The following is a 24,602-nucleotide window of genomic DNA, read 5'->3' on the forward strand; positions in this document are numbered from 1 at the left end:
TTCTCCTGGCAGAAAGTCTATGGAATACCTTGGGTAGCACCGTTTTCCCAGGTCTCACCTGTGCCTGACCCCCACCTGCCTGTGGCTGGGCCCTGCGCCTGTGTCTTTGACCCAAAGCCTGTCTCTTCCTTCAAACCTTCCTGATTATTCTGGTGGTGTTTTTTCTTCACCACCCCTCCACCCCGGCTATACAAAACTTTCCTGTGACTCTCAGGTTCTTCTTGGGGGCCGTATATGTGTTAAGTGCTGCAGAGGCAAAAATAATCACCGTAGACATAGTTTCCGAGTCAAGGAATGCCGTGTTTGTTCTGATAAAGGGATTTTGTTCTGCATCTGGCTTCAAGCAAACAGTCTGGGAGACAGTGTTTGGATGCCAAAACGCTGGAATTTTGGGTATTTGGATTTTTATGGAAATAACAGGACTGAATATTTTAAACCGTGATTCCCTTGGAAAATAAAGATGAGTATCTAATATGATGATAATGCACTGTTCTTATTTCTCAAGAAGCTTACATTGTAGACACACAGTGGGTAGAAGGACAGTGTGACCAAAGTAAAAAGGGTCCAAAGCCACCAAAGCCTCCTTGACCTGTGAACCACAGGTGATTAAGGAATCACAGGGTTATTTGGTACAGATATAGATTCTGTTCTATTTGCTATGTGCTTTTTTCTTTAATATGCTATTAAATTTATTAAATGTTGTGTCCTTGAAGCACTAACAGAGAATGACCTACACATCTGATTCCCAACCATACACACCGGGGAGACGGTCATCCAACCTGTGTACAGTGGGGCAGGTGTTCTGGGGACCCATCCCCATGAGGCATCGCTGGAGAAGGCACAGTGCGGTTATGGCTGCTGAGTGGACACAGGCCCCAGGGGGTGACTGCTGAACAAGCTGAGCCATCACGTGGGTGCCAGAGCTGGCGGGGAAGGAATGCTGGGTTTATCTACAGCCAGAAAACTGAAATTAGAGTCTCAGGTCAACACTTAGTAGCCGTGGGGTTAGGGCAGGTCACTTGGCCCTGACTTCAGTTTCCTTAACTCTAAAACATATATATATATATATACACACAAATATTTGTATGTATACATATATTATAAACATATATATTTATACATACATGTACACATGTAAATATGTGTGTGTGTGTGTGTGTGTGTGTGTGTATATGTATTTATATTTGTTCACTAGCTCTTGGGCCACCCCTGCCTCCCAGCTTGTGCCTCGTCTCCCTGACCATTGGCTTGAGCTTCCCATAAGATCTCCCAGGCCCACATCCAGGCAGGGCCCAGAGAAGCCTGAGAGGCATCAGTAGCCACCCTTCGAGCCTGTGTGTCCACTCAGCCATCATAGCTGCTTCTCTAGTGATGCCTCCTGGGGATGGTTCCCCAGGACCCCTGCCCAGCTGCACACAGGTCACATGACCGTCTCCTGGACGTGCATGGTTGGGAATCAGGTTTGAAGGTCATTCTGTGTTAGTGCTTCAAGAACACAGTAAATGCTGTGCAAGCAGAGAAAGCCAGGGTGGGGAGAGGGAGGAGAGGAAAAAAGAGAGGAGGGGGGAAAGAAAGAATAACAGAGCAGATTCTTTCTTTTTTGTTTTTCTTTTTTTGTTTGAGACTGAGTCTTGCTCTGTCGCCCAGGCTGGAGTGCAGTGGCGTGATCTTAGCTCACTGCAACCTCTGCCTCCTGGTTCAAGTGATTCTTGTGCCTCAGCCTCCTGAGTAGCTGGGATTACAGGTGTGCACCACCACACCCAGCTGATGTTTGTGTTTTTAGTAGAGACGGGGTTTCACCATGTTGTCCAGGCTAGTCTTGAACTCCTGACCTCTAGTGATCCGCCCACCTGGGCCTCCAAAAGTGCTGGGATTACAGGCATGAGCCACTGTGCCCGGCCAGATTCTTTCTTTTATTTATTCATTTCATTTTAACAACAACACAAAAACACAATACACCTCTGGAAACCTTTTATGTACTTAGCACTGTTGTAAGAGCTGAAGAAACAATGCTGAGCAAAAATGGAAGAGCCCTGAGCACTTAGCAAATGTTTACTGGGGGCCTAAGATGGGCCAGGCCCTGTTCTAGGTGCTGGGGATGCATCAATGACCAAAACAAGGATTCTTGCCATCTTGAAGCTTGTGTTCTGGTGCAGGAGCCAAATCAAGGCAGGGGTATTAGTCCGTTCTCTCTCTGCTGTAAGGAAAGAGCTGAGACTGGGGAATTCATTAAGAAAAGAGATTTCATTGACTATGGTTCTGTAGGCCGTACAGGAAGTGTAGTGGCTTCTGCTCCTAGGGAGGCCTCAGGAAACTTACAATCATGGCAGATGGTGAAGGGGAAGCAGGCAGAGCTGACATGGCCCAAGCAGGAGCGGGAGGGCGGGGAGGTGCCACACACTGTTAAACAAGCAGATCTCAGGAGAACTCACTCACTGTCCAGCACAGTTCCAAGGGGGAGCTCCTCCCCCATGATCCAATCACCTCCCACCAGGCCCCACCTCCAGCACTGGGAATTACAAATTGACATGAGATTTGGGCAGTGACACAGATCCAAACCATATCTGCAGGAAATGTAATAAATCATAGTGCTTATTATTATAGTATGTTAGAAGGTGACACATGCTATGGAGAGAAGGGAAAAAAAAACCAGCGGGCAGCTGGCAGTGGCAGTCAGGGGAGCTGACTTTGGGGAAGGAGCAGCTGCTTTTCAAGAAGGGGATCAATGGGGAGCCACGGCGGTGTGGGAAGAGCATTCTGGGCAGAGAGGACGGCTCAAGCAAAGGTCGGGGTGGAAGCATGCTCGGCATAGCCAAGGAGCAGCAGGAAGCTAGAGTGAGCACCAGGGGAGGAGATAGGCACCAGAGGTAACAGGAGGCCCGCAGGCCCCTGAAGGACTTTGGCTTTTAGCTGTGAGCCAATTAGGGGAACCATGGAAAGTTCTGGATACAGGAGTGACACGCTGTGGCTTACAGTTGAAAGGGATCAAGCTTGTCGCTGTGTTGACTTCAGGGGAGCACGCATCGAAGCAGAGGCCTGTTAGCAGGTAACTTCAGACCCTAGGCAGGAGATGGTACTGGCTTGAGCCAAGATAGGAGAGATGGAGGCGGGGGGAGTGGTTGGATTTAGGATATTTTGAAATGATGCAGGGCAGATGAGGTTTGGGTGAAGAGTGCAAGAGATCGGAAGGGAGTTGGGCATGTCCCCCGTGCTTTTTAACCTGCAACTCTGATAATCTAATAATCTAATGGGAAGATGAAACTGCTAAAAAAAAAATCCCACCAGTGAAAGCATAATCACAATCTGTAATGAGTCCTGGGAAGGAGAGGAGCAAGTGCATTCATTCCCTGGGACTGCCACGACAAAGTTGGGAGCCCAGAGAGGGCGGCTGAAAACAACAAACACTGATTCTCTCACAATTCTGGAGGCTTGAAATCTGAAATCAACGTGTTAGTAGGGCCATGCTCCTTCTGAAGTCTCTAGGAAAGGGTCCTCTCTTGCCCCTTCCAGCATTTGGTGGCCTCAGGCAACCCGTGGCATTCCTGGGCTTGTAGATGCATCACCCCAGTCTGTGCCTCCATGGTCCCTTGACCTTCTCCCCATGAGCCTCTACATCATCTGCCCTCTGCCTGTGCATTTCTGTGTTCAGATTTCCCCTTGTTTAAAGACACAGTCTTGCTGGATATGCCCATCCTGCTGTAGTCTGACTGCATATTAACTAAGTGTGTCTGGACCAGACCTATTTTCTTTTTTCTTTTTTTTTTTTGAGATGGAGTCTCTGTCACCCAGGCTGGAATGCAGTGGGGTGTGATCTTGACTCACTGCAACCTCTGCCTCCTGGGTTCAAGCGATTCTCCTGCCTCAACCTCCCAGGTGGCTGGGACTACAGGCATGTGCCACCATGCCTAGCTAATTTTTTGTATTTTTAGTAGAGATGGAGTTTCACTGTGTTACCCAGGCTGGTCTCGATCTCCTGACCTCATGATCCACCCACCTCGGCCTCCCAAAATGCTGGGATTACAGGCGTGAGCCACTGCACCCAGCCACCAGCCCTATGTCTAAATAAGGTCACATTCTAAGATTCCAAGAGTTAGGGCTTGAGCCTATTTTGGGGCAGGGGGACACAATTCAATACGGTGGTTCTGTATGTCCAGTAGACCTGCCTCAGGCTGGAACTTGGAGGACTTTCCTGAGGATGGAGTACTTGGGCTAAGACATGAAGAAGGATTATAAGTTGAGAGTTTATTGGACAAAGGATTGGCAGAGAGAAGAGCATTCCAGGTCAAAGGGAACAGTGTGTGCAAAGGCCCTGTGGTGGTGGGGAAAATGGTATATTAGAAGGACTGAGGCAAAGCCAGTGTGACTGGAGCTACACTGTGGTTATGGAGCAATGTCATGGCCAATGGCCATGAGAAAAAGGGCTTTCCATCATTAGTCATCGGGTAAATACAAATCAAAGCCACAATGAGACTTGATGTATAGGCACCAGAATGGCTTTGAAAAAAGGGTAATATCAAGTGTTGGCAAAGATGTGGGGCAAGGGAAATGTTCATACAGTGCTGGGAATGTAAAGTAGGACAGCCATGTGGAACCCTGTTTGGCAGTATAATAGTCCGTCCTTACCCCAGGGATGTGTTCCAAGACCCCCAGTGGATGCTTGAAACTGTGGAGAGTACCAAGCCCTCTTAGATACTAGGCATGGATTTCTTTTATTTTCCCCACAATTTCACAGGTAGAAGATTCATTCTTACCATAGATCTTAGCAGCCTCAGCATACAACTTTTTTTTTTCTTTTTAAAATTAAGTTGAAAACTTTCATCTTTTTGCTAAAGGAAGCATTTTACTCATCTCCTGGGCGTATCCGAGTTGCCAATATCAATAATTTTATGAAGTAAAATAAAGGTTACTTCAACACAAGCACTGCAATGCCAACTGTTTGATAACCAAGATGGGCGGCTAGTGTAGACAGTGTGGGTCCCCAAACAAAGTGGGGGTTCCCATCAAGGTGGAATGGTGAGGAACGGTGTGAGATTTCATCACCCTACCCAGAATGGCACGCAGTTTAAAATTTATAAATTGGTTATTTCTGGAATTTGTCATTTAATATTTTCAGACTGTGGTTGGCTTCGGATAACTGAAACTGTGGAAAGAGAAACTGCAGATAGCGGGGGATGATTGTGTCTATTAAAGTTGAACATTCTCACGCGCACTGACCTAACACATTCACTCTCATGCCTAAATAGAAATGTGCTCACGTGTGCACAAGAAGACATGCATAGGTATGTTCATAGCAGCATTATTTATAACCCCCACGTGGAAATAATCCACATTATAATAAGTCATTTTAATGGACTACAGTGAAATACTATATGACAGTTAAAAGGGCTAAATTATTGCTGCTTGCAATCGTATGGGTGAATCTCCCAGATTTAATAACTATTGAGCAGAAGAAGCCAGACACAAAGAGTAGTTACAGTAAGTTTCATTGATATAAAATTTGAAAATAAGAAAACCAACATGGGGAGAGAGAAGTCAGAGTGGTGGTTATCTCTGGGGGAAGGTCATGTCTGGGAAGGAGCACAGGGAGCTTCCGGCATGCTGGTCATGGTCTACATCTTGGTCTGAATGTGGTTATGGGGGGTACATGCAGCTTGTAAAAATTGAGCTGCACACTTAGGATTTGCACACGTTTCTGTATATATTTTAAAATTCATGAAAACTTCACGAAAAAGCTGGCCAACTAAAGAAGAGAGGTATATTTGATTTAGACTTTTAAAAGTGAATGTTAGGCTGGGCACGGTGGCTCAAGCCTGTAATCCCAGCACTTTGGGAGGCTGAGGTGGGCAGATTACCTGAGGTCAGGAGCTTGAGACAAGCCTGACCAACACAGTGAAATTTTGTTTCTACTAAAAATACAAAAATTAGCCAGGTATGGTGGCAGAAGCCTGTAATCTCAGCTACTTGGGAGGCTGAGGCAGGAGAATCACATAAACCTGGGAGACAGAGGTTGCAGGGAGCCGAGATTTCACCACTGCACTCCAGCCTGGGCCACAAGAGTGAAACTCCATCTCAAAAAAAGAAAAAAGTGAAACTTAAGAATAAAAATTAGATGATAAAGGGAAAGGAGGAGAGGCAGCGAGAAGTAGAAATAATGATTTCATCACTGCCCATCATAGGGAGTTAATTGTTACTTTCTAAGAAAATACAGAATTAAGTATGTTATGTAAAAGACATAGTTACTAAATCAACCAGTAAAACAAAGGTACAGCTCGTTAGCACTTTCAGAGGAAATATGCATTTAAGCAAAGAAAACAGATCAATAGATAAAAATAAAACAAAGCCACAGGAAGCAATAAAAATAGAATATCTAAGAAACATGGGTGATTCATTCAGACAAAGAACATCTGTCAATGGGCTAAATGGACCTAACTCACCTATTAATAGAAGAAAACTGACATTGTACTATCAAGCAAATTTAAACACAGGTCACAGCAGGCACGTACTGAACACAAAGGGAATCACACTTGTGCCCCCAGTGGCTTCCGTGTATTGACTGTGTTTTCTGTGCCAGGCACTACACAAAATACTTGTAACCATGACAATGGTATCATTACGTTATTTTATTTCTATTCCTGTTTTATAGAACAGCTGACCTAATTGAGGGTATTTAAATAATGATCTGTAGAATGAGGACTTGAACTTGGCCTGTATACGTTTCTGAAGGCGATTCTGTGCTGTGCTGCCTTCTTGGGGTGCACAGGAGGATATGTACAATCTTTATGGGGTACCTGATAAGTGAATTAATAATTATTTTGAAAATTAAACTTGTTCCATAGATATACAATTTTAATGGCAGAAGCATTTCCCAGATTGTAATTAAATTGAATTAGAATGTTGACATGATAACATTTTCTTGTTTCTTTTTCAGCTAGTATATTCCTTCCTCTTTTCTTCTTTTAAATAGTTAATAAATGGTTTATGGTATATTGAATAGATTTTATTTTTTAATATTTTTAATTTTAAACTGTAGATGTTTACTATTTTCCTTGGCTAATGCAAGGAAATAGTTAAGAAATTGGTTATGGTTTTAGAAATTGCTTCAAAAACATGAATACAGTGTTTCTGTATAGCCTACTTTACTGATGGTTAAGGTTGGAATTGGGACAAGGTGCATTGCCAGTTTGCAGAAGGACCAGCTGATTGCCCCTGGAAAGTTTTATGGGTTTATCACAGTGATTTATTACAGAGGTCTGAAGGTAGACATTCAGACCACTTGATGGTTGTTTTATTGCAGATTACTTACTTTACTAGTCAGGTGTCACGTCTAACATTTTTAGATAACCTTCCCCTGAAAAGGCATGAACTTGCTGATAATCTGTAGTTTTAACCATTGCTTCGAAATTTTTTTCCCAAAAAATTTAAAAATAACTCTCTCTTTACTTTGTTTCTGTCCAAATAGCCTTGGGATACGTCTGCAGAGAGACAGCTGTAAGTCAATTATCCTGGAATCACTGAAGAGTTACATTAACTTGGATATGACTTTTTATTTGCTTCCAGATGTTTCTGTGTAGACGCAGCCCATGATTATGAAATATGCTCAGTGCAGATCAGTGACTCACTACAGTAGAGTGATTTTGATATTCACTGTTTTCTCTATCAACCAGAAAGCAAAGCACTTTGCATAATACCTAGCATGTAGTCAATGCTCTGTAGATACCTGAAAAATGAATGAATAGACAGTAGACATTGTATCAGTCACCCTCTATATCTATGTATCCCTTTCCTTTTGCTTTTTAAAATTAAAATTTATTTTACCCAGTTTTATAACGAATGCACCTCACATTTCACCTGGCCCTTGGTGGCACAGCTACTGGAAACTTTTTAATTGTCTCTTTGGGAATTGAAATCTTCACTTTTTTTTTTTTTTTTTTAAGATGGAGTCTTACTCTGTCACCCTGGCTGAAGTGCAGTGGTGCAGTCTCAGCTCTCTGCAACCTCTGCCTCCTAGGTTCAAGCGATTGCCTCCCAAGAGGCTGGGATTACAGGCGTGTGCCACCACACCCGGCTAAGTTTCTATATTTTTGGTAGAGACGGGGTTTCACCATATTGACCAGGCTGGTCTCAAACTCCTGACTTCAAGTGATCCACCCACCTTGGCCTCCCAAAGTGCTGGGATTATAGATGTGAGCCACCAGGCCTGGCCTGAAATCTTCACTTCTAAATAATATGCACATACTGATCTGTATCGATTTATAAATTTAGACTTTATCTTTTAGATCCCTATTATGGAAGAGGAGGCTATCACACATTTTAATCACTCCTTTCCGCTCTTCCATCTTTCCAATAAAATTGTAGCTCAATTTTTGAGTAAATCAGTATCTAAGGTTTTCATTATTATGACTGTGAAAATATTGCTTCCTACTCACTGAGCCAAGAAATACTTTAATTTTGAGTCAGGAAATATTTATTTTATATCATTTTGTAACAACCTTTTCTTTTCCTAGACCTGCTTGTACTTTTAAGAACATCTTTTCCCCACACCCTGCAATAGGTCTGGATCTGTAAAAACAAACAAACAAAACACTTTCTATATCATTTTTTAGGCAGCCACATCTGTTCAGTGGTTTTTAGTCCTGTTTTGTGTTTTATATTTCTGTTAGACACTCCTTCAGAAGCCGTTTCACTTGCTGCTTTCTGAATGTGCTACTCTCTGGGTCTCCTACATGGCTAATGTCTTGGGTCTTCTTCACCATCATTCTGAGAATTCTCTCCTATGTTGGTACCCTTGATTTCTGGATCCGATATATTCTTCTCCATAGTGTTCTGCCTCATTTTTGTGGAGTGCATCCTCTGGTACAGTGTCCCACAGACCAGTACCAATCTGTGGCTTGTTAGGAAAAGGGCTTGCACAGCAAGAAATGAGTGGCAGGCCAGAGAGTGAAGCTTCATCTGTATTCACAGCCACTCCCCATTGCTTGTGTTATGGCCTGAGCTCCACCTTCTATAAGATCAGCAGTGGAATTAGAGTCTCAAAGGAGCGCAAACCCTATCGTGAACTGTGTATGTAGGGGATCTGGGTTGCATGCTCCTTATGAGAATCTAACGCCTGATGATCTGTCACTGTCTCCCATCACCTCCAGATGAAAATGTCTAGGTGCAGGAAAACAAGCTCAGGCTCCTATTGATTCTACATTATGGCAAGTTGTATAATTTTATTTTATTATATATTACAATGTACTAACAGTAGAAATAAAGTACACAATACATATAATATACTTAAATGATCCCAAAACCATCCCCTACCCCTAGTTGGTGGAAAAATTGTCTTCCATGAAACTGGTCCCTGATGCCAAAAAGGTTGGGAACTGCTGATTTAGTAGCTTCATGGAAATGGTGTATGAAGAATAAATTTTTTGAGAATCTGTGAATTTGAAAATGTCTTTATTTTGCCATTGTGATTGATAACTTGGCTAAGTGTAAAAATTCTAGGATGAAAAATCTTTCCCTTTAGAAGTTTGAAGGCACTGTCCCTCCATCCTTGTAGCTTCAGATGCTGCTATTGAGAATTCTGGTGTCATTCTAATTCCTCTTTCTTTCTTCATGTGTGTTCATTTTACTGCTTGTTTCCTCATTGGAAACTTTTAGAATCTTTCCTTTATTTCTGATGTTTTGAAGTTTCAAAATGATGTGCTTTGGTGTATTTGTTTATTACATATGCTAGTTTCCTCATGTTTTGGAGACTTAACTGGGAAAGTATAGTTTTTATTTGGTAGTGTTTTTCCCCCTAAAGTTCTTCTGGATTTCTTCCTCTGCTTTTCTTATTTTTCTTCTGTTGTCTATTTTTGTGTTCTGTTTCACTTTTTGTGAGATTTCTTTACCTTTTTAGCCTTTCTGTTTTAAAAATAGAAGGCCTTTCTATTTTGAAAGTTGCTGACATTTAAAAAATTTCAACTTTCACATTTTTAATTTCCAAGAGCTCTTTCTTATTTAGTGCTTTTTCCTTTTTTAGAGTATCCTGTTCTTGTTTCATGAAATCAAGACTTTTCTAGACATCTCAATTCTAAATTTTTAGTCTTTTTTCTGCTCTCTATTATGGTTTGCATTTCTTTTTTTCTGTTTGTACAAACCTGGCTGCATGGTGTTCTATAGCTCGTTGGGGGAAGGAGCTGGGGCATCTCACTCTTTAGTGTGCTAATAGCCCTAGAGGTTACTGTTTTTATCCATCATGGCACCCCTGCTTTTCTCTGTGCCTGGTGTCTCCAATCCAGAGTCTGTACAGTTTGCTTTTTTTTAGAGAAACATTTCATGTCCTCTGTGGAGTGGGGGTGGAGACATGGGGAACTAATTTTGTTGTTGTTTTGAGACTGAGTCTTGCTCTCTCACCCAGGCTGCAGTGCAGTGGTGCGGTCTTGGCTCGCTGCAGTGCAGTGGTTCGGTCTTGGCTCACTGCAGCCTCTCCCGGCCTGGTTCAAGTTATTCTCCTGTCTCAACCTCCTGTGTAGCTGGGATTACAAATGTGAGCCACTGTGTCCAGCTTAATTGTTTTTTTAATACACATTTTGAAGTAATTACTTGTTGAATCCTGCCTCACCCTCACCTTCCAAAGATATCTTGAACCTGGGTTCTTGGCCTTTCTAAGGTTCTGAGTGGCTTGCTTCTCGTTGTGTGGTTTTGATGTTTGCACTTCCTTCTCTTGCTGTCATTCAGGATTCCTCCATCTGATTCTGTCTCCATATATTGTAATTTAGAACTTTCATATGTCTTCTGGTTTTATAAGAGATCAAAGTTGTATTTCTGTATCTTGCTTTGTTTGGGGTTGACTTTTGAGGGAAGAACACAGAAAAACTAATGTGTTTATCCCATCATCTTGAAACAGAAAAACCCTACTAGATTGATCTTAGACAGTATCAGGTTTTCTCTTTGCTATAGAGTTGATGATTCCCATATTTATCTTAAGCAAAATTGAATCTGTTAGGTGCATTGGTGTGCTTTCCTTAAGTAAAAAATGCATATAATTTAATTTCCTTGAGAAAATTACATGAATTCTCAGTTTTTTCGGTACTATAGTAGAAACATTGATTCCATGTTAGTGACGCTTTCAAGACTAGCTTACCCTTTAAAGAATAAAACCTTTTATTTCACCAACTTTTAGTTGAAGTTTCTCCGGAATTTATCAGTGATTTCCCTACATTATTAAAGAGAAAGAGATGAATGCATTCTTCTCATGGTTTCTCAGAGACATCATATGAATATCATTTATTGCATGATGGTATAATTTTGTAACATCTCTGGGGCTGGTACCTTCTTTTTCACTGAATTCTCCCAGACACTTGCTTTTTATATTATACATAATCGATTTTGCAGAGGTGGCTGTCACTTCCCAATGAGTCATCTTTGGGAAGGGCTCTCCATTCCCCTGACACTCTGCTACATTTAATTGACTGTCCAGTGTGCTCAGAAAGAACTGAGATTGGCAGCAGAAGCAAAATATTCAGGCTGGCAAAACCAGGAGCCTTAAATTTAATTTCAAATCCTGGTCAGTAGACTTTGATGGACAGTTCCTTCTGGTTTCCATGATTCTATAGGGTACATGTCTCAGGTTATGTGGCAGTTCTGTTCTTATCTGCTAAGCCTTAGATGTCTAACACTGTGCTGTGGTTTTGTCCTGATACAAGGCTAATGTTAGCTGGTGCGGTGATGGATAGAGTTTTGCTTAGTGGAATCCTTGGCCAAGTTGTTCACTCCTATAGCTGGACTCTTAATTTCACCTTTCTACTGCCCATTAAAAGTAAGGCTGTCCCCAGAATTTGAGCTGAAAGTGCTTAGAGATAGGAAAGATGGGCTGCCTGATCATTTTTTATCATTCAGAATTTTTTTTTAATCTGATGATAAGAAACTGCTTTGTGAGATAGCCACGGACAAATAGGGTTAATGCAGAATGGGTCTTAGTAAACGAGGATGCTTCACTTGGTTCAAATGTCCTTATTGGGAGGCAGGGATTCAGAAAATTATCTCTTCACATGGTAATAATATAGAGAAAATTCCAGAGCAAAAACTTTACCTATCTTGGATATTCAGGCATGATGGTGCAAAGCATGGTGGCGTGCGCTTGTAGTCCCAGCTATTCAGAAGGCCGAGGAGAGACGATCACTTAAGCCCAGGAGTTTGAGGCCAGCCCGGGCAACATAGACTACATCTCTGAAAAAAAAAAGAATTTTGGTAGTAATAGCAACTGATACTGAACACATTAAATGACTTAAATACTAACAAACGTTCACTGGATCATCTTACCCTTCAACACCTAGTTCAGGTATCACCCTGGTCTTGGGGCTTGCTTTCTCTCTATGGTTTGCCCCACACTAAGTTAGTGATTCTGTCCTTAAATGCTCTCACAGCGGTTTGCTCATATTCCTGAAATAGCACAGGCCCCACTGTGTTCTAATTCATCTATTTTCACATCTTTCTTCCTGCCTGGATGGCGAGGTTCTGGGAGGGAACGATTCACCTTTGCGTCCCCAGCACCTGGCGTGCGTGGGCTGCTGTGTGGGAGATGGTTTATGTGTGCTAGATGAATGAGTAGTAGGAGGATTCGTTAAGTTTTATCTTTCACACCGGGCAAAAAGAGGACATGGTATATTGAAATATTTTCAACTTGTGGATGCTAAGTAACTCCCTTTTATCATTTAGAATAAGGAGTTCAGGACACTATTATTTTTTTCTTTAACACCTTTCTCATTTTATCTCCTTTCCCCCCTCCCTTCCTCTCAGTCTCAGGAAAAGATGTGCCTTAATTTTCTTCAATTAAGAGTCTTTTTGAAGAACACCACTTTCTTTCTTTCTAGGCGGGCATTAATGAAAATGATTTTTATGATGGAGCATGGTGCGCAGGAAGGAATGACCTCCACCAGTGGATTGAAGTGGATGCTCGGCGCCTGACCAGATTCACCGGTGTCATCACTCAGGGGAGGAACTCCCTCTGGCTGTGAGTGTACCTGGACATGTGCTTTCTGGACTCTGTTTTGGGTCTAGCATTTGAGGTTCTGGACAGACTCAGGGAAATTGCAGAAAGGTGTTTGGTGATGGGCAGTAGAAGGGAAGAAAGTAGAAATATGAACAGGAGGCTGGGCTCACTGTCAACATAGATTTCCCCAGAAGGAAGATGCATCTTAGAACTACACCCTCCTCCTGTGCAGGAATGGAAAGAGAGAGATCTGCCTGGCAGTTAGAGCAGAGACAAACTCAGTGAAATCCAGGCAATTTAGGCAGGTGGCTGCTGTCTTGGCTTTGGGACGAGATATTGGTGTGCTGACTGGTGGCCAGGGTGCAGTCCAAGGCAGGACCTCTGGACAAGCAGTGAGCACATGGTTCTGGGGTGGACAGCTGAGATTGTCCAGATCCTGGGAAGAAGGACTGGAAGTCTAGGTTCCTAAATGGAGGACCACCAGAGAAGTAGTGGAAGTCAAGGATGACACAGCTTGAGGCCTGAGACTGAAAAGGGGTCCTATTTCTCAGAATTTCACTCAGGGCTGAGGCTGGGACAGTGACAAGTGTGACCTGATTGTAATCTCAAGAGAGATGAGCTGCAGCCCCTGCAAACCCTCGGTCTCATGACATATGCATACAGTGGAACGCATTGTTCAGCCTAACAGAGGAAGGCATGTGGCCACATGCTACACGTGGGTACAGCTTGGAGACATTCTGCTGAGTGCGATACGCCAGTCACAAAAGACAAGCACTACATGATTCTACTTTCATGATGACCTAGAGCAGTCAGATCTATAGAGGCAGAAAGGAGAATGGCATTGCCAGGGCCAGGAGGAAAGGGGAATTGGGAGTTAGTGTTGAAGAGGTACAGAGGTTCACTATGGGTTGGTGGAAAGTTCTGGAGATAGATGCTTGCCAATCACTGTGAATGTACTTAATGCCACAAAGCTGTACAGTGAAAGATGGTGAAAATGATAAATTTTATGTTGTTTGTTTTAACAACAAGCAAGCAAAAACGTATGAAGAAAATCACCCTGTCAACCTAGGCTCAGGGCTGGTTGTGGAGATGGAGAGAGAGCTGCATCCATTAGGGATGTCATGTGGCTCCAGCCATGTGGTTAGTGGTCATGCGGAGCTTGGGAGTTTTGTGGAGGGGCGCAGTAGGGCCAGCAGGACCTCAGGTGCTTTCTGAACTTGTACAAGAAATCTTTAAGTGCTTCTAACATCTGCCTACATCGAGAAGCCAAGATCACAAATGCCCCATGCTTGGACATTGGGAAACTGATTGTGGTCTTTGTGAGCTCAGATCCCTCCCATCTGCAGTCCTCCCCCGCCCTCCCGTCTATACTGCTCTCAGATCTCATGTCTTGGCATCTCTCAGTATTTACTAGTTACTTTTTGGCAATCAAATGAAATCAGAGTTTAATTTGCTGACTAGATTAATTTTAATTTCTGGAAGGTCAACATTAATAAATAAAGTGGGATAAGTGAGATGAATGTGGAAACTGTGCTCATGTTTAACCACCTGCTGTTGTCCCTGCAAAGGGGACTTTCTTACACAGTGACAATTGTCAGGCAGTGACTCATCATCTATTTTACTCCAAAAAAAAATTTTTTTTACTGTAAAGACAATATTATAATATCCAGCAAAATTTTAAAACATTATGCATGATTCCATGATCCTTATGCTAACAGATTTTTTTTCCCATGTTGCAATCATGTTACATATCCAGTTATGTTATTTTTAACTTAAAGACATATCAGTAACATTGTGCTGTTACTCAGGCTTTGTAATAATCATTTTTAATGGCCTGTAATTTACTTAGCCACACCTCTATCACTGTCCCAATTTTCTATTATCGCATATCATGTTGTGAGAAAGCATTTTCACATTTTTCTTCATTTGAATACTTTTCTTTGACAACATTTTCAGAGCTCGAATAATTTGTGTATTTTGACAACAGTTGGTTATGCATTTGTGCCATTTTGTGTATCACATTTTTTTTTTTTTTGCCTTGCTTTTCAGTAGCGTTTGTGTATGTATATGCTGATTTTTGCTCTGTGGTATGCATTTTGCTCTTAGCAGTAGCTTATTACCATGACAATTGTTTTCACTGTTGATATTCTGAAAGGCAAGAATTTATGGGGGCAGTTGGATTGCTCAAGAAAAAAAACGAAAACTGAAAACAAAAGACTGGTTTGAGATTATCCACAGGGATTTTTGCCTTAATGCTTGCCTGTTAAGCTGTCTGGCTGCAGTCCTTAGAGACCCAGTAGTCGGGTTATTATTGGATTAGAAAACAAGCGAAACATAGGTATAAAGCTCACATTCCGTTTCAACTAGAAACATAAGAAGGCTTGGGGTAAGCAAGGAATTGCAGTAGAACAGTATCTTTCCTTGTCTCAAACAGTACAGGAACTTCTCAGAGGGAAGGCAAGGGGTAGAATTACTTTAAGAGTTATTTTTTTAAAATGTATTTCAAGCTAAACTATTCTCCAGGGACAGTGAAAAAAAAACAGATGAGTTTTGGTTTGTCTTACCTGTTGGAATAGTACTGTCTCCGAGGACTGAAGAGGAAATGGGATGAGGAAACGTCTTGGTGTCTGAGCCTTTTTCTATCTCAGTATTTCCAGAAAACATGTCAAAAATGAATATAATTAAATACTAATAGTAAAGAAGGCGGTAGTCATCTCCCTTTCTCTCTTGCCATGACCCATCCCCACACTGCTCGTAGTACAGATGGCTATGGTACCGTTTTTAATATTTCCGTTGATTGGTTTTCATCTCTTTTCCCACTAGCCTGTAATTCCCTTGAAGGCAGAGCCATGTCTTGGCAGTCTTTGTTACTGGGACCTTACCAGGACCAGGCATCTATTAGATGCACAGGAAATAACTCTTTTAATGAATGGGTATCATTGTGAAGTAAAAAGTCAACAAAGACTCATTCACATGGACTGATAATGAGTTAATTAATCTACGACGATACACGAACGAGCATTTATTTATATTATACATGTAAGAGGGGTGTGTGGAGGGGTTCGGGAAGAGAAGGTTGGGAAGCCACAGGTATCTGGAGCTGGATGGCTCCTGTGGTGCAGTCACTGCGTCAGGGCTTTTGGCCCTTGCTGGTTTTGAGATTTCTCTTCTCTGACCCTCAGTTTCGTTTTCTCTAAAAATGGGATAACTACTCTCTATCTCAAAAAGCTGTGGTGAGGGTAAAATGAAATTTTGATGTTAAGTACACAGTAAGTGGTAGCTCTTCCTGCCACATGTCTTTGGGTTTATCTATAACTGCAGTTTTCAAGCTTTATTATGAAGTATAGATTCTTCTCTCAAAATCTTTCTTGGAAATATTTAGAAAATATAGACAGAGGAAGCTGCTTTGCATGAATCTGAGGATGTGGGGAGAGTGGCCTGCCTGGCCTTCCCATTTCCCCCTCGCAGGAACATGCCTGGAGGACAAATTGGTGGAAGTTTCTGTGTGTAGGAGGCTAGTAAATAGCTCGAGGGTGGTCTGTGCGGGTTATCATCCTGCACACTGCCCCGGTGCCCATTCCTACTTCCCAGGTCCTGCAGGATCACAGGCAGAAGTTGAATTTACACCAATACAAGCCATGGCAGAGTTGGAATTTGAGTTTGAGTTTTCTGCTGGTCATGGTGGCTCATGCCTGTAATCCCAGGATTTTGGGAGGCTGAGGTGGGTGGGTCTCCTGAGGTCAGGAGTTCAAGACCAGACTGGCCAATATAGTGAAACCCCATCTCTACTAAAAATACAAAAAATTAGCTGGGTGTGGTGGCAGATGCCTGTAATCCCAGCTGCTGGGGAGACTGAGGCAGGAGATTTGAACCCTGGAGGCAGACTGCAGTCAACTGAGATTGTGCCATTGCACCACTTGACCTGGGCGATAAGAGTGAAACTCCATCTAAAAAAAAAAAAAAAAAAAAGAGATTCTGTTTTCTAGTTAAGTGTGCAGGGCACACCCTAGTCTCACAGCATGTTGCATTTTGGTTGGTAATGTTTTAGAAATGGAAAGGGAGGGACTTGCCAGCCCCATAGATTTTTCCAAATGGATGTTGCTGTTCAGAGTGACTTCTAGCTGGTTGTTAAAATACAGAAGGACTTGACTAACAGTTGGAGTTACAATATACACTTAAGAAATATACTTTTCCTTTACAGGATGTTTATAGTTGGATTTTATTTTATTTTATTATTAAGATGGAATCTTGCTCTGTCACCCAGGCTGGAGTGCAGAGGCATGATCTCGAGTCACTGCAACCTCCACCTCCCAGGTTCACCTGATTCTCAGCTTCTGGAGTACCTGGGATTATAGGCACCTGTCATCGTGCCCAGCTAATTTTTGTATTTTTTGTAGAGACAGGGTTTCACCATGTTGGCCAGACTGGTCTTGAAATCCTGACCTCAGGTAATCCTCCTGTCTCAGCTTCCCAAAGTCCTGGGATTACAGGCATGAGCCACCGTGCCTGGCCCTAGAGTTGGATTTTAAAATGAATATTCATAATCTTATTTCTTTCTGATACTCTCTGGATGTCTATTAATTTATTCCTCTGATGTTTATCAAGTGCTCTACAATAAGCACTGGGATATAAAAGTGAGCAAGAAATGGCCCTGCCTGCAGGGAGCTTTCAATCTAGTGGAAGAGTCTAATACCTTCCCGGGTCTACTAGACTCAGCAAGGTGCATACCAACGTGAGATGGGCACAGGGGAGCTGCTGTGAGACCTGGGAGGCAAATGGGAGAGATGAAGCGGTGAGGTTGTGAGGCTCAGCCACCGCGGTCCTGACACCAGCTCATGACCAAGTTGATGATAAGTTCTACAATCGTGGTTTTATTAGTTTTCCAAATAATTCATGCTATTTGAAAGTAATACAATAATTTATAAAAATATAAATTATTCAATGTCATTAAAACAACCAGATTGTTTATATTTTTCACAATTATAATAATTTATACTTTTCACAATTATAAATTATTCTTCCCCACTGCATTGTAATTTTGTGAAATGTTAGTATACTAATGAAAAGCAATCTTTTACTTCCCTAATGACAGAAAGTAGATTGGATATATGAGTGTTAACAGTTATAACCAATGTGATGATTAAAAAGTTAATTATTCTGCTTGAAGTGAATAGATGCTTCTAATGATTTGGAATAAATACAGGCAGTTTGAAATAACCAAACCTTTTCCATTTTAGCTCTTTAATTGACAGAATGATTCTCTGTATCTCTTGAAGTCTGTGCATTTGTCCTTCAAGACAGGCAGTGATTTGATGAGTGAGTTTGTGAGCTGAGGGTTGAGGAAGGTTAGCTGGTTGGCTGAATTTGTAAGAAGGAGTTAGGCTAATGGGAAGAAGATGGATGGAACTTCTGCTGTGAACCAGGCTCTGTGCCTGAGAACACAAGGACGGGGAGGCTCCGCCCTGAACCCCGAGAAGCTCGCTTTCTGTTTGGCAATGGAAAGTCTCAGCAGGAGTCCCATGTTTAGCTTTTCTTTGGAGGATTCTGATGGTGAAGGAAAGGAGTAGGCAAGATGTCAACATCAGAAGGAAGACCAGGACAAGAAAGGGCGAATTTCCCTCCTTGCTTTTTGGGAATCTGGCTGTTCCTCACCTGGGGGGAGGATCCAGGTGAAGGAAAAGTTAGTGGCAGGTGGCTGATGAGCAGGTCCCTGAGGGGCTGACACTGGGTCAGAGGCTCATCTGGAAAGGAGGAGGGTCTCTTTTACCCTGAGATCTCACCTTGGGGGAAGATCCAGGTGAAGGGAAAGTTAGTTGGGAGTGGTTGATGGGGCAGGTCCCTGAGGGGCTGACACTGGGCCAGGGGCTCACCTGGAAAGGAGGAAGTTCTCCTGTACCCTGAGATAGTAAAGGTGGGGAGCAGTACTGAGGGGTGTTCTGAGCCTTCACCCCAAAGGGTTTCACATTCTTGGTGAAGCAGGAGGTAGGTTCCCCTGCAGACAGGGAGTGTTCGGGATTTGGGGCTGGAAACTCAGAGAGTGCAAGGACTGCATTGAGAAAAAGGACAGGGACCATCTTCCTCCATTTGCAGAGAGGGCTCTGTGGGTGCTGGGAGAATGTGGAATTGTCATTGTCCCCTTGGGCACGCTGGGGGGTATGTCCACTAGGGGTGGTGGAGTTGATGGCAGTTGCAGCTCAAGGAGATCAGGAAGGAGGCCACTGTGGCACTGCTGGCACAGACTGTGTTGGGGGTGAGGGATTGTGAGGCTCAGGGCTGCTGGGGCAGGAATTCAAGCCAGAGGGCTGATTCCCTGGAGGTTCAGGGCAGATTCAGGAGTCCCTGTGGGAGATGAGGCTTCAGAAGTGATGGAGGATTGGCAGGGGAAGACAGTGGCCCTATTTGAGGACCCCAGGGGACAATGGAGTTGACGACTGGGGTCAGGGTGCAAGGGGCTGAAATGGAGCCAAGGGGAGGTTCCAAAGGAGCAAACTTCTGGGGATCTTGAGGCTTGGGGACTGGCTGCTCAGCACTGTCCCTGTTTGGGGTTATCTCTAGGGGATACTGGACCATGCATGGGTCAGGAGAGATGAGGAGGCAGCTGAAGTGACAGTGAGGTCTCTAGCAGAAGTAGAAAGGAAGGTGAGGGGGCAGAGGCAAATACAGAAGCAACTGGAGGACCTGGGTCCGGGTGTTGGGGAGCCCGAACCTCCCCAAATACCCTCCTTGGCTGAGGTTCCCATTTCACAGTAAGAAGCGTTCAGCAAGTCCACCCTTTCTCTTCCACTGGATCCAACTTTCTGCTCCCCTGAGGCACCCTCCTGGCCTCTGTGTCTCCTTGTTCCTCCCAGGGGACCTGGGCCCACATGGCAGCAGCCTGCCACAGTGCAGAGAGAAGGCGTGAGGCCAGACCAGGAGCTCAGAAGCAGAGTGCAAAGGGAGGCCAGCACTTCATAAATCATTCACCCATCTTCTTGGGAGAGAGGGTGTGTGTGTTTTCAGAATGTGTCATGCTGTGTCTCCTTGCTTAAGGGTGAAATGAAATGTTTGGCACCTATGGGGAGCGGGGGAGAGAGAGAAATTTCTAACTCCTTTCTAACCTCTTTGAAAACTGTCAGTTTCTGAACCAAAGGGTTTGGCACAAAATAGAAGGGTTTTAATGAAAACATCTCTAAGTTCAAGTAGAAGGCCGGGCATGCAATCATTTCTGCATTTTATGTTAAATTTCAGCAACACAGGGATAGTTATTTAAATAGAAATTAAATAAAGCTTTCACAAGGGGCTATATGGCTTGGACTTGGCTTTCTGGGTGTTGATGATGAAGGCCTGAGTTCTCAGATGGGCAAATCTCTGAAATGGAGACAATTTTAGAGTTTGTTCCTGGGTTGGAAGCTTCCATCCTGCCTTGTTTGAGGGTCCTTGTTCCCCAGCTGTGACTCCCCAGGAAATCCCCCAGATGGTTGCTGGACGCACCCTGCCTTTGCTTCCCTCTGTTTCTTGGTGGGGAGGCCCCTTGCTGTGGGCCCCCTCCCCTGATTAGCTCACTAATACCCCCACCCCTTGAGTCATATCTTAGTCCATTGGTATTGCTATAAAGGAATCTCTGAGGCTGGATAATTTATAAAGAAAAGAGATTTATTTGGCTCACAGTTCTGCAGTTGTGCAAGATGCATGGTGCCCGCATCTGCATCTGGTGAGACCCTCAAGCTGCTCCCATTCATGTGGGAAGGCGAAGGGGAGCTGTCGTGTGAAAAGATCACATGGGGAGAGGGGAGGTGACAGAGAGGGGAAAGGTGCCAGGCTCCTTTCAACAACGAGCTCTCATGTTAGCTTGGGGGACCTAATAGAGCAAGAACTCACTCAGCATCCCCTGCACCCCCACATAGGGGGGCATTAATCTATGCATGGGGGATCTTCCCTATGGCCCAGACTAGTCCCATTGAGCTGCACCTCCAGCACAGAATGGGATTTCCACCTGACATTTGGAGAGGTCAAACAGCCAGACAGTAGCAACCCACAAGGCCCTCTGGAGGCGAGTTCCTACTGCCCATCTGATGTCACTCCCTCTGTTCATTCACTCCAGCCCAGGAGCCTCCTTTTCGTTCCACAAACACACCAGGACTGCCGCTGCCCTGGGGCTTTTGTGCTTGCTGACCCCTCTGCCTGCAGGCCCAACCCTCCTTGTGCTCAGAGCCTTCTTTGCCCAACTTTTAAGACCCAGCCTCAGTTGCTTCATGTCCTCTCTTGGCTTTGTTTGACCACCTGTCTATTTGTTTGTTCTTGCACTGATGCTGCTCCTGGGGAGCAGGCAGGGTGGTTTGCCCTGGAATCTCCGGTGCTAGATTAGAGCCCTGCACAGGGCAGGTCTCTGTGACCAGCCCCTCCTGACCTCGTCTCCTCTGGAGGCTGAACAGCCTTTGCCAAGCCAGAGTCTGCCTAGCTTAGGGGGCTTTTCAGTGTAGAAATCACTGGGAGGAAATCCGCTCCAGCACGCCCTGTGGGGATGCAGCTCTGCTTCTTTGCTGTCTGTCCCCCGATGACCAGGTCCTCACCAGTGTCAGAGAGTGGCTCAGATTCTGGAGTGACACTGGTATTCCAGACCTACTGAGCTGCATATTCTAGAACCTGTTTCTGAGCCTTTTGGGGCCTCAGTTTCTTCCCCTGTAAGATGGAGATGTAATAGTGGCTACCACAGAGGGTTGTTGTGGGGATTAACTGAGTTAATTCACATCAAGCAGCTAAGATTGTCCTTGGTGAGTGCCCTGTAGGCGTCTGCTGTTGCTGCTATTTTTCTTGGGTCTCCTTCCCTTTCACGGAGGGTCCTGCTCTCATGCCAGCACCGCCCCTACCCCATTCCTCTATCTTCTCTCCAGCCAAGCTGAAATGTGCTCAGACCATATCCTTCGTCCTCTGAGGGCCCTCACTTGCTCTGTGTGGTCCCATCGTCAACTGGGAGGCAGGTGACACTGGCCTTGAGTTGGTGGGTGGGCCAGTGGCCATCTTGCCCTTCCAAGCCTCAGTTTCCTGGACTGTGGGAAGAGGAGATGCCTCACCTTCTCAGCTTGCTGAGTGTTGTGAGATGCCTGTGGAAAGCCATGAGCAGAGTCTGGACACATAACAGAGACGTAATAAGCTGAAGCTTTTCTCATTTTCCAGGTGGCCTCATCTCACCTCTGCCTACCTCTCAGTACCCCCAAGCCCCATCTCCCTTTTCATCCCTAGCTGGGACCTCCAGCACCCCCAGTGCCTCCAGAGGGCACCCAGGAAAGGCTTGGCAACTAAATCATGTTGCAGCTAAGAAGTAGCATCTGACATTTTATGAAAATGCTCCTATAGCACATCTGTATTTTGTTGGCATAAATTTGGTTGGCAGGAACTTTTTAAAAATAAAAGCACGTGGTTCCCTATACTAGGGCTGTGTGGCACTTTGTCTGTGTCACGTCCTATGCTGTTCACCATAACCCTGCCCAAGTAGGTTCTTTCCTTCTCTCATTGTATGGATAAGAAAATAGGTTTAGAAACCCTGAGTAACATGACTTAACCTTCTGTCTTAATCTGTTCATGATGCCATAACAAAAATACCTTAGACTGGGAAATTTATAAATAATAGAAATTTATTTCTCACAGCTCGGGAGGCTGGGAAGTCCAAGACCAAAGTGCTGGCAGATTCCGTGTCTTTTGAGGTCTCCTCTCTGTTTCAATGGTGCCTTGTTGCTGCATCCTCCCGAGGGAATGAATTCTGTGTCCTCCTCCCATGGCGGAAAGGGTGGAAAAGCGAAAGACACTCAGATGCTTGCTTCACCCTCTTTTATAAGAGCACTAATCTGTTCATGTGGGCTCTGCTCTTCCCCAAAGGCCCCACCTCTTAATACCATCACATTAGAGATTTGGTTCCAACATGTGAATTTTGGAGGGACACACACTCAACCACAGGACGCTCTTTGCCTCATGGTAAAATCCTGTCCTTTCTGCCTCCTCCTTCCTGTCCAGCGTATATCTTTCGGCTCAACACTATTGCTCAAGGCTTTCTCCTGTGTTGTGAGGCTCGTGCAAGTGTAGACACCTCCACGGGCCCTGAACTTGTGTGTGCCTCACCTGAGCACTTCTGAGTTGGGGCTGGGGCCGCTGCATGGCTCCCCTAGGGCTGACTTACCCCTCAGATGCAGGAGACGCAGTGCCTGGGACCCCATGACCTTTAGGGGCCCACGAAAGCGTTTAGTTTCTTTTAAAATCAAAAGAAGAATCCAAACTTCTAGGTTGAAGAAAGCATACTAATATGTAATATTAATGTATTCATCCTTGTATGACCATAGTCATAAAATATGATTAAAAAAAAAATTTTTTTTGGAGGAGGGTCCCATGGTTGGCAAAATAATCACACCACTGCCCTGCATGCCCTCCCCCCGCCCCGCCTCCGCATCCACCCACAGGATGTCAATATCTTAATCCTTGGAACCTGTGAATATAGTTGGTTACATGGCAAAGAATTAAGTTTGCAGATGAAATTAAGGCTGCGAATTGCCTGACCTTAGGGTAGAAAGATTTTCCTGGATGATCTGGGTGGGCCCAATGTAATCACTAAGGTTCTTAAATATGGAAGAAGGAGGCAGGAGGAAAAGCCAGAGGTACAGCAACTTGAGAAGGACTTGGCTATGGCTGGCTTTGAAGATGGAGGAGACCTGCAGCAAAGCAGGGGTAGCCTGTAGGCATCGGAAAAGGCAAGGACAGGGACTCTCCTTAGGGCCCACAGAAGGAATGCAGCCCTGATTTTAAGACTTCTGACCTCCAGAACTACAAGAGAATAAATTTCTGGTTTAAACCACTAAGTTTGTGGCAGCAATAGTAAACTAGTGGTGCCCACAAAGGCAAAGTGCCGAGGGCACATGACAGTCCTGAAGTGGCTTGACGAGTGGCCCTCACGCCTGGTTCTCCGATGCTCCATCATGGGTGCTGGAGCTCCCCGAGGCAGGCAGTGCCTGCTGAGCCCTGGACAGAGGCAGGGCTGACCCACTCCTCTCTCTTCTTTAAGATTCGTATGAGCTTTTCCTTGGGTTTCCCTTTTCCTTGTCCCTCAAGCAACTATTCCAGATTTGGGGAGCTTTCAGTACCTTTGTACTTTTAGTTCTTGGCACTGGGGCTATTTAGGAACTGCTTCGCCCTATAGCCATTTATTGTCACTTGGCTCCCAAAGTGGCATTTCCCCAGCTCTCTCCCTGATAGACATTTTTACTGGAGGTAATGGAAAATAGATAATATTTCTAAGTTTACAGCATTTCCTCCTGTGGTCTGAATTCTCAAAAAGCCATGGTAACCAGTCCACAGTGAAAATCCAATAAATCAACAGTTCACACAGTGTCCCACGTTTGGCTGTACTGAGAATGTGGCAGAGCCATTTAACTGCATGATTAGAGTTCCAGTAAAGAGAGAGAGAAAGAAAGACAGAGAGAGAGATAGAGAGGAGTGCACACGTGCACACATGTTCTGAGTGCTGTGTGCACCCATGCTTATTGCAGACATAAGATAAAATTTTCTTCATTTTATTTTTTTACATATTTTTCCCAGAAGCTGCAAAAGGCAAGCCCAGACCTCTCTGGATCAGCAGTCCTGCCTAAAGTTATAATTTGGACATGGGTAAGATTCAAGC

At 44.2% G+C, this 24,602-nt stretch overlaps 1 protein-coding gene across 1 annotated transcript in view; it reads left to right on the forward strand.

Moving 5' to 3' along the window:
• Positions 1–24,602, forward strand: part of CPXM2 (carboxypeptidase X, M14 family member 2) — a 148,886-nt gene that overhangs the window by 36,970 nt on the left and 87,314 nt on the right. Inside the window, exon 4 of the mRNA XM_017497876.2 lies at positions 12,843–12,982. Within this exon, the coding sequence (XP_017353365.1) occupies positions 12,843–12,982 (140 nt within the window). The remainder of the gene's footprint in view (positions 1–12,842; positions 12,983–24,602) is intronic.

This window comes from Cebus imitator, unplaced genomic scaffold (assembly GCF_001604975.1).
Source record: "Cebus imitator isolate Cc_AM_T3 unplaced genomic scaffold, Cebus_imitator-1.0 Scaffold235, whole genome shotgun sequence".
Classification (NCBI taxonomy): domain Eukaryota; kingdom Metazoa; phylum Chordata; class Mammalia; order Primates; family Cebidae; genus Cebus; species Cebus imitator.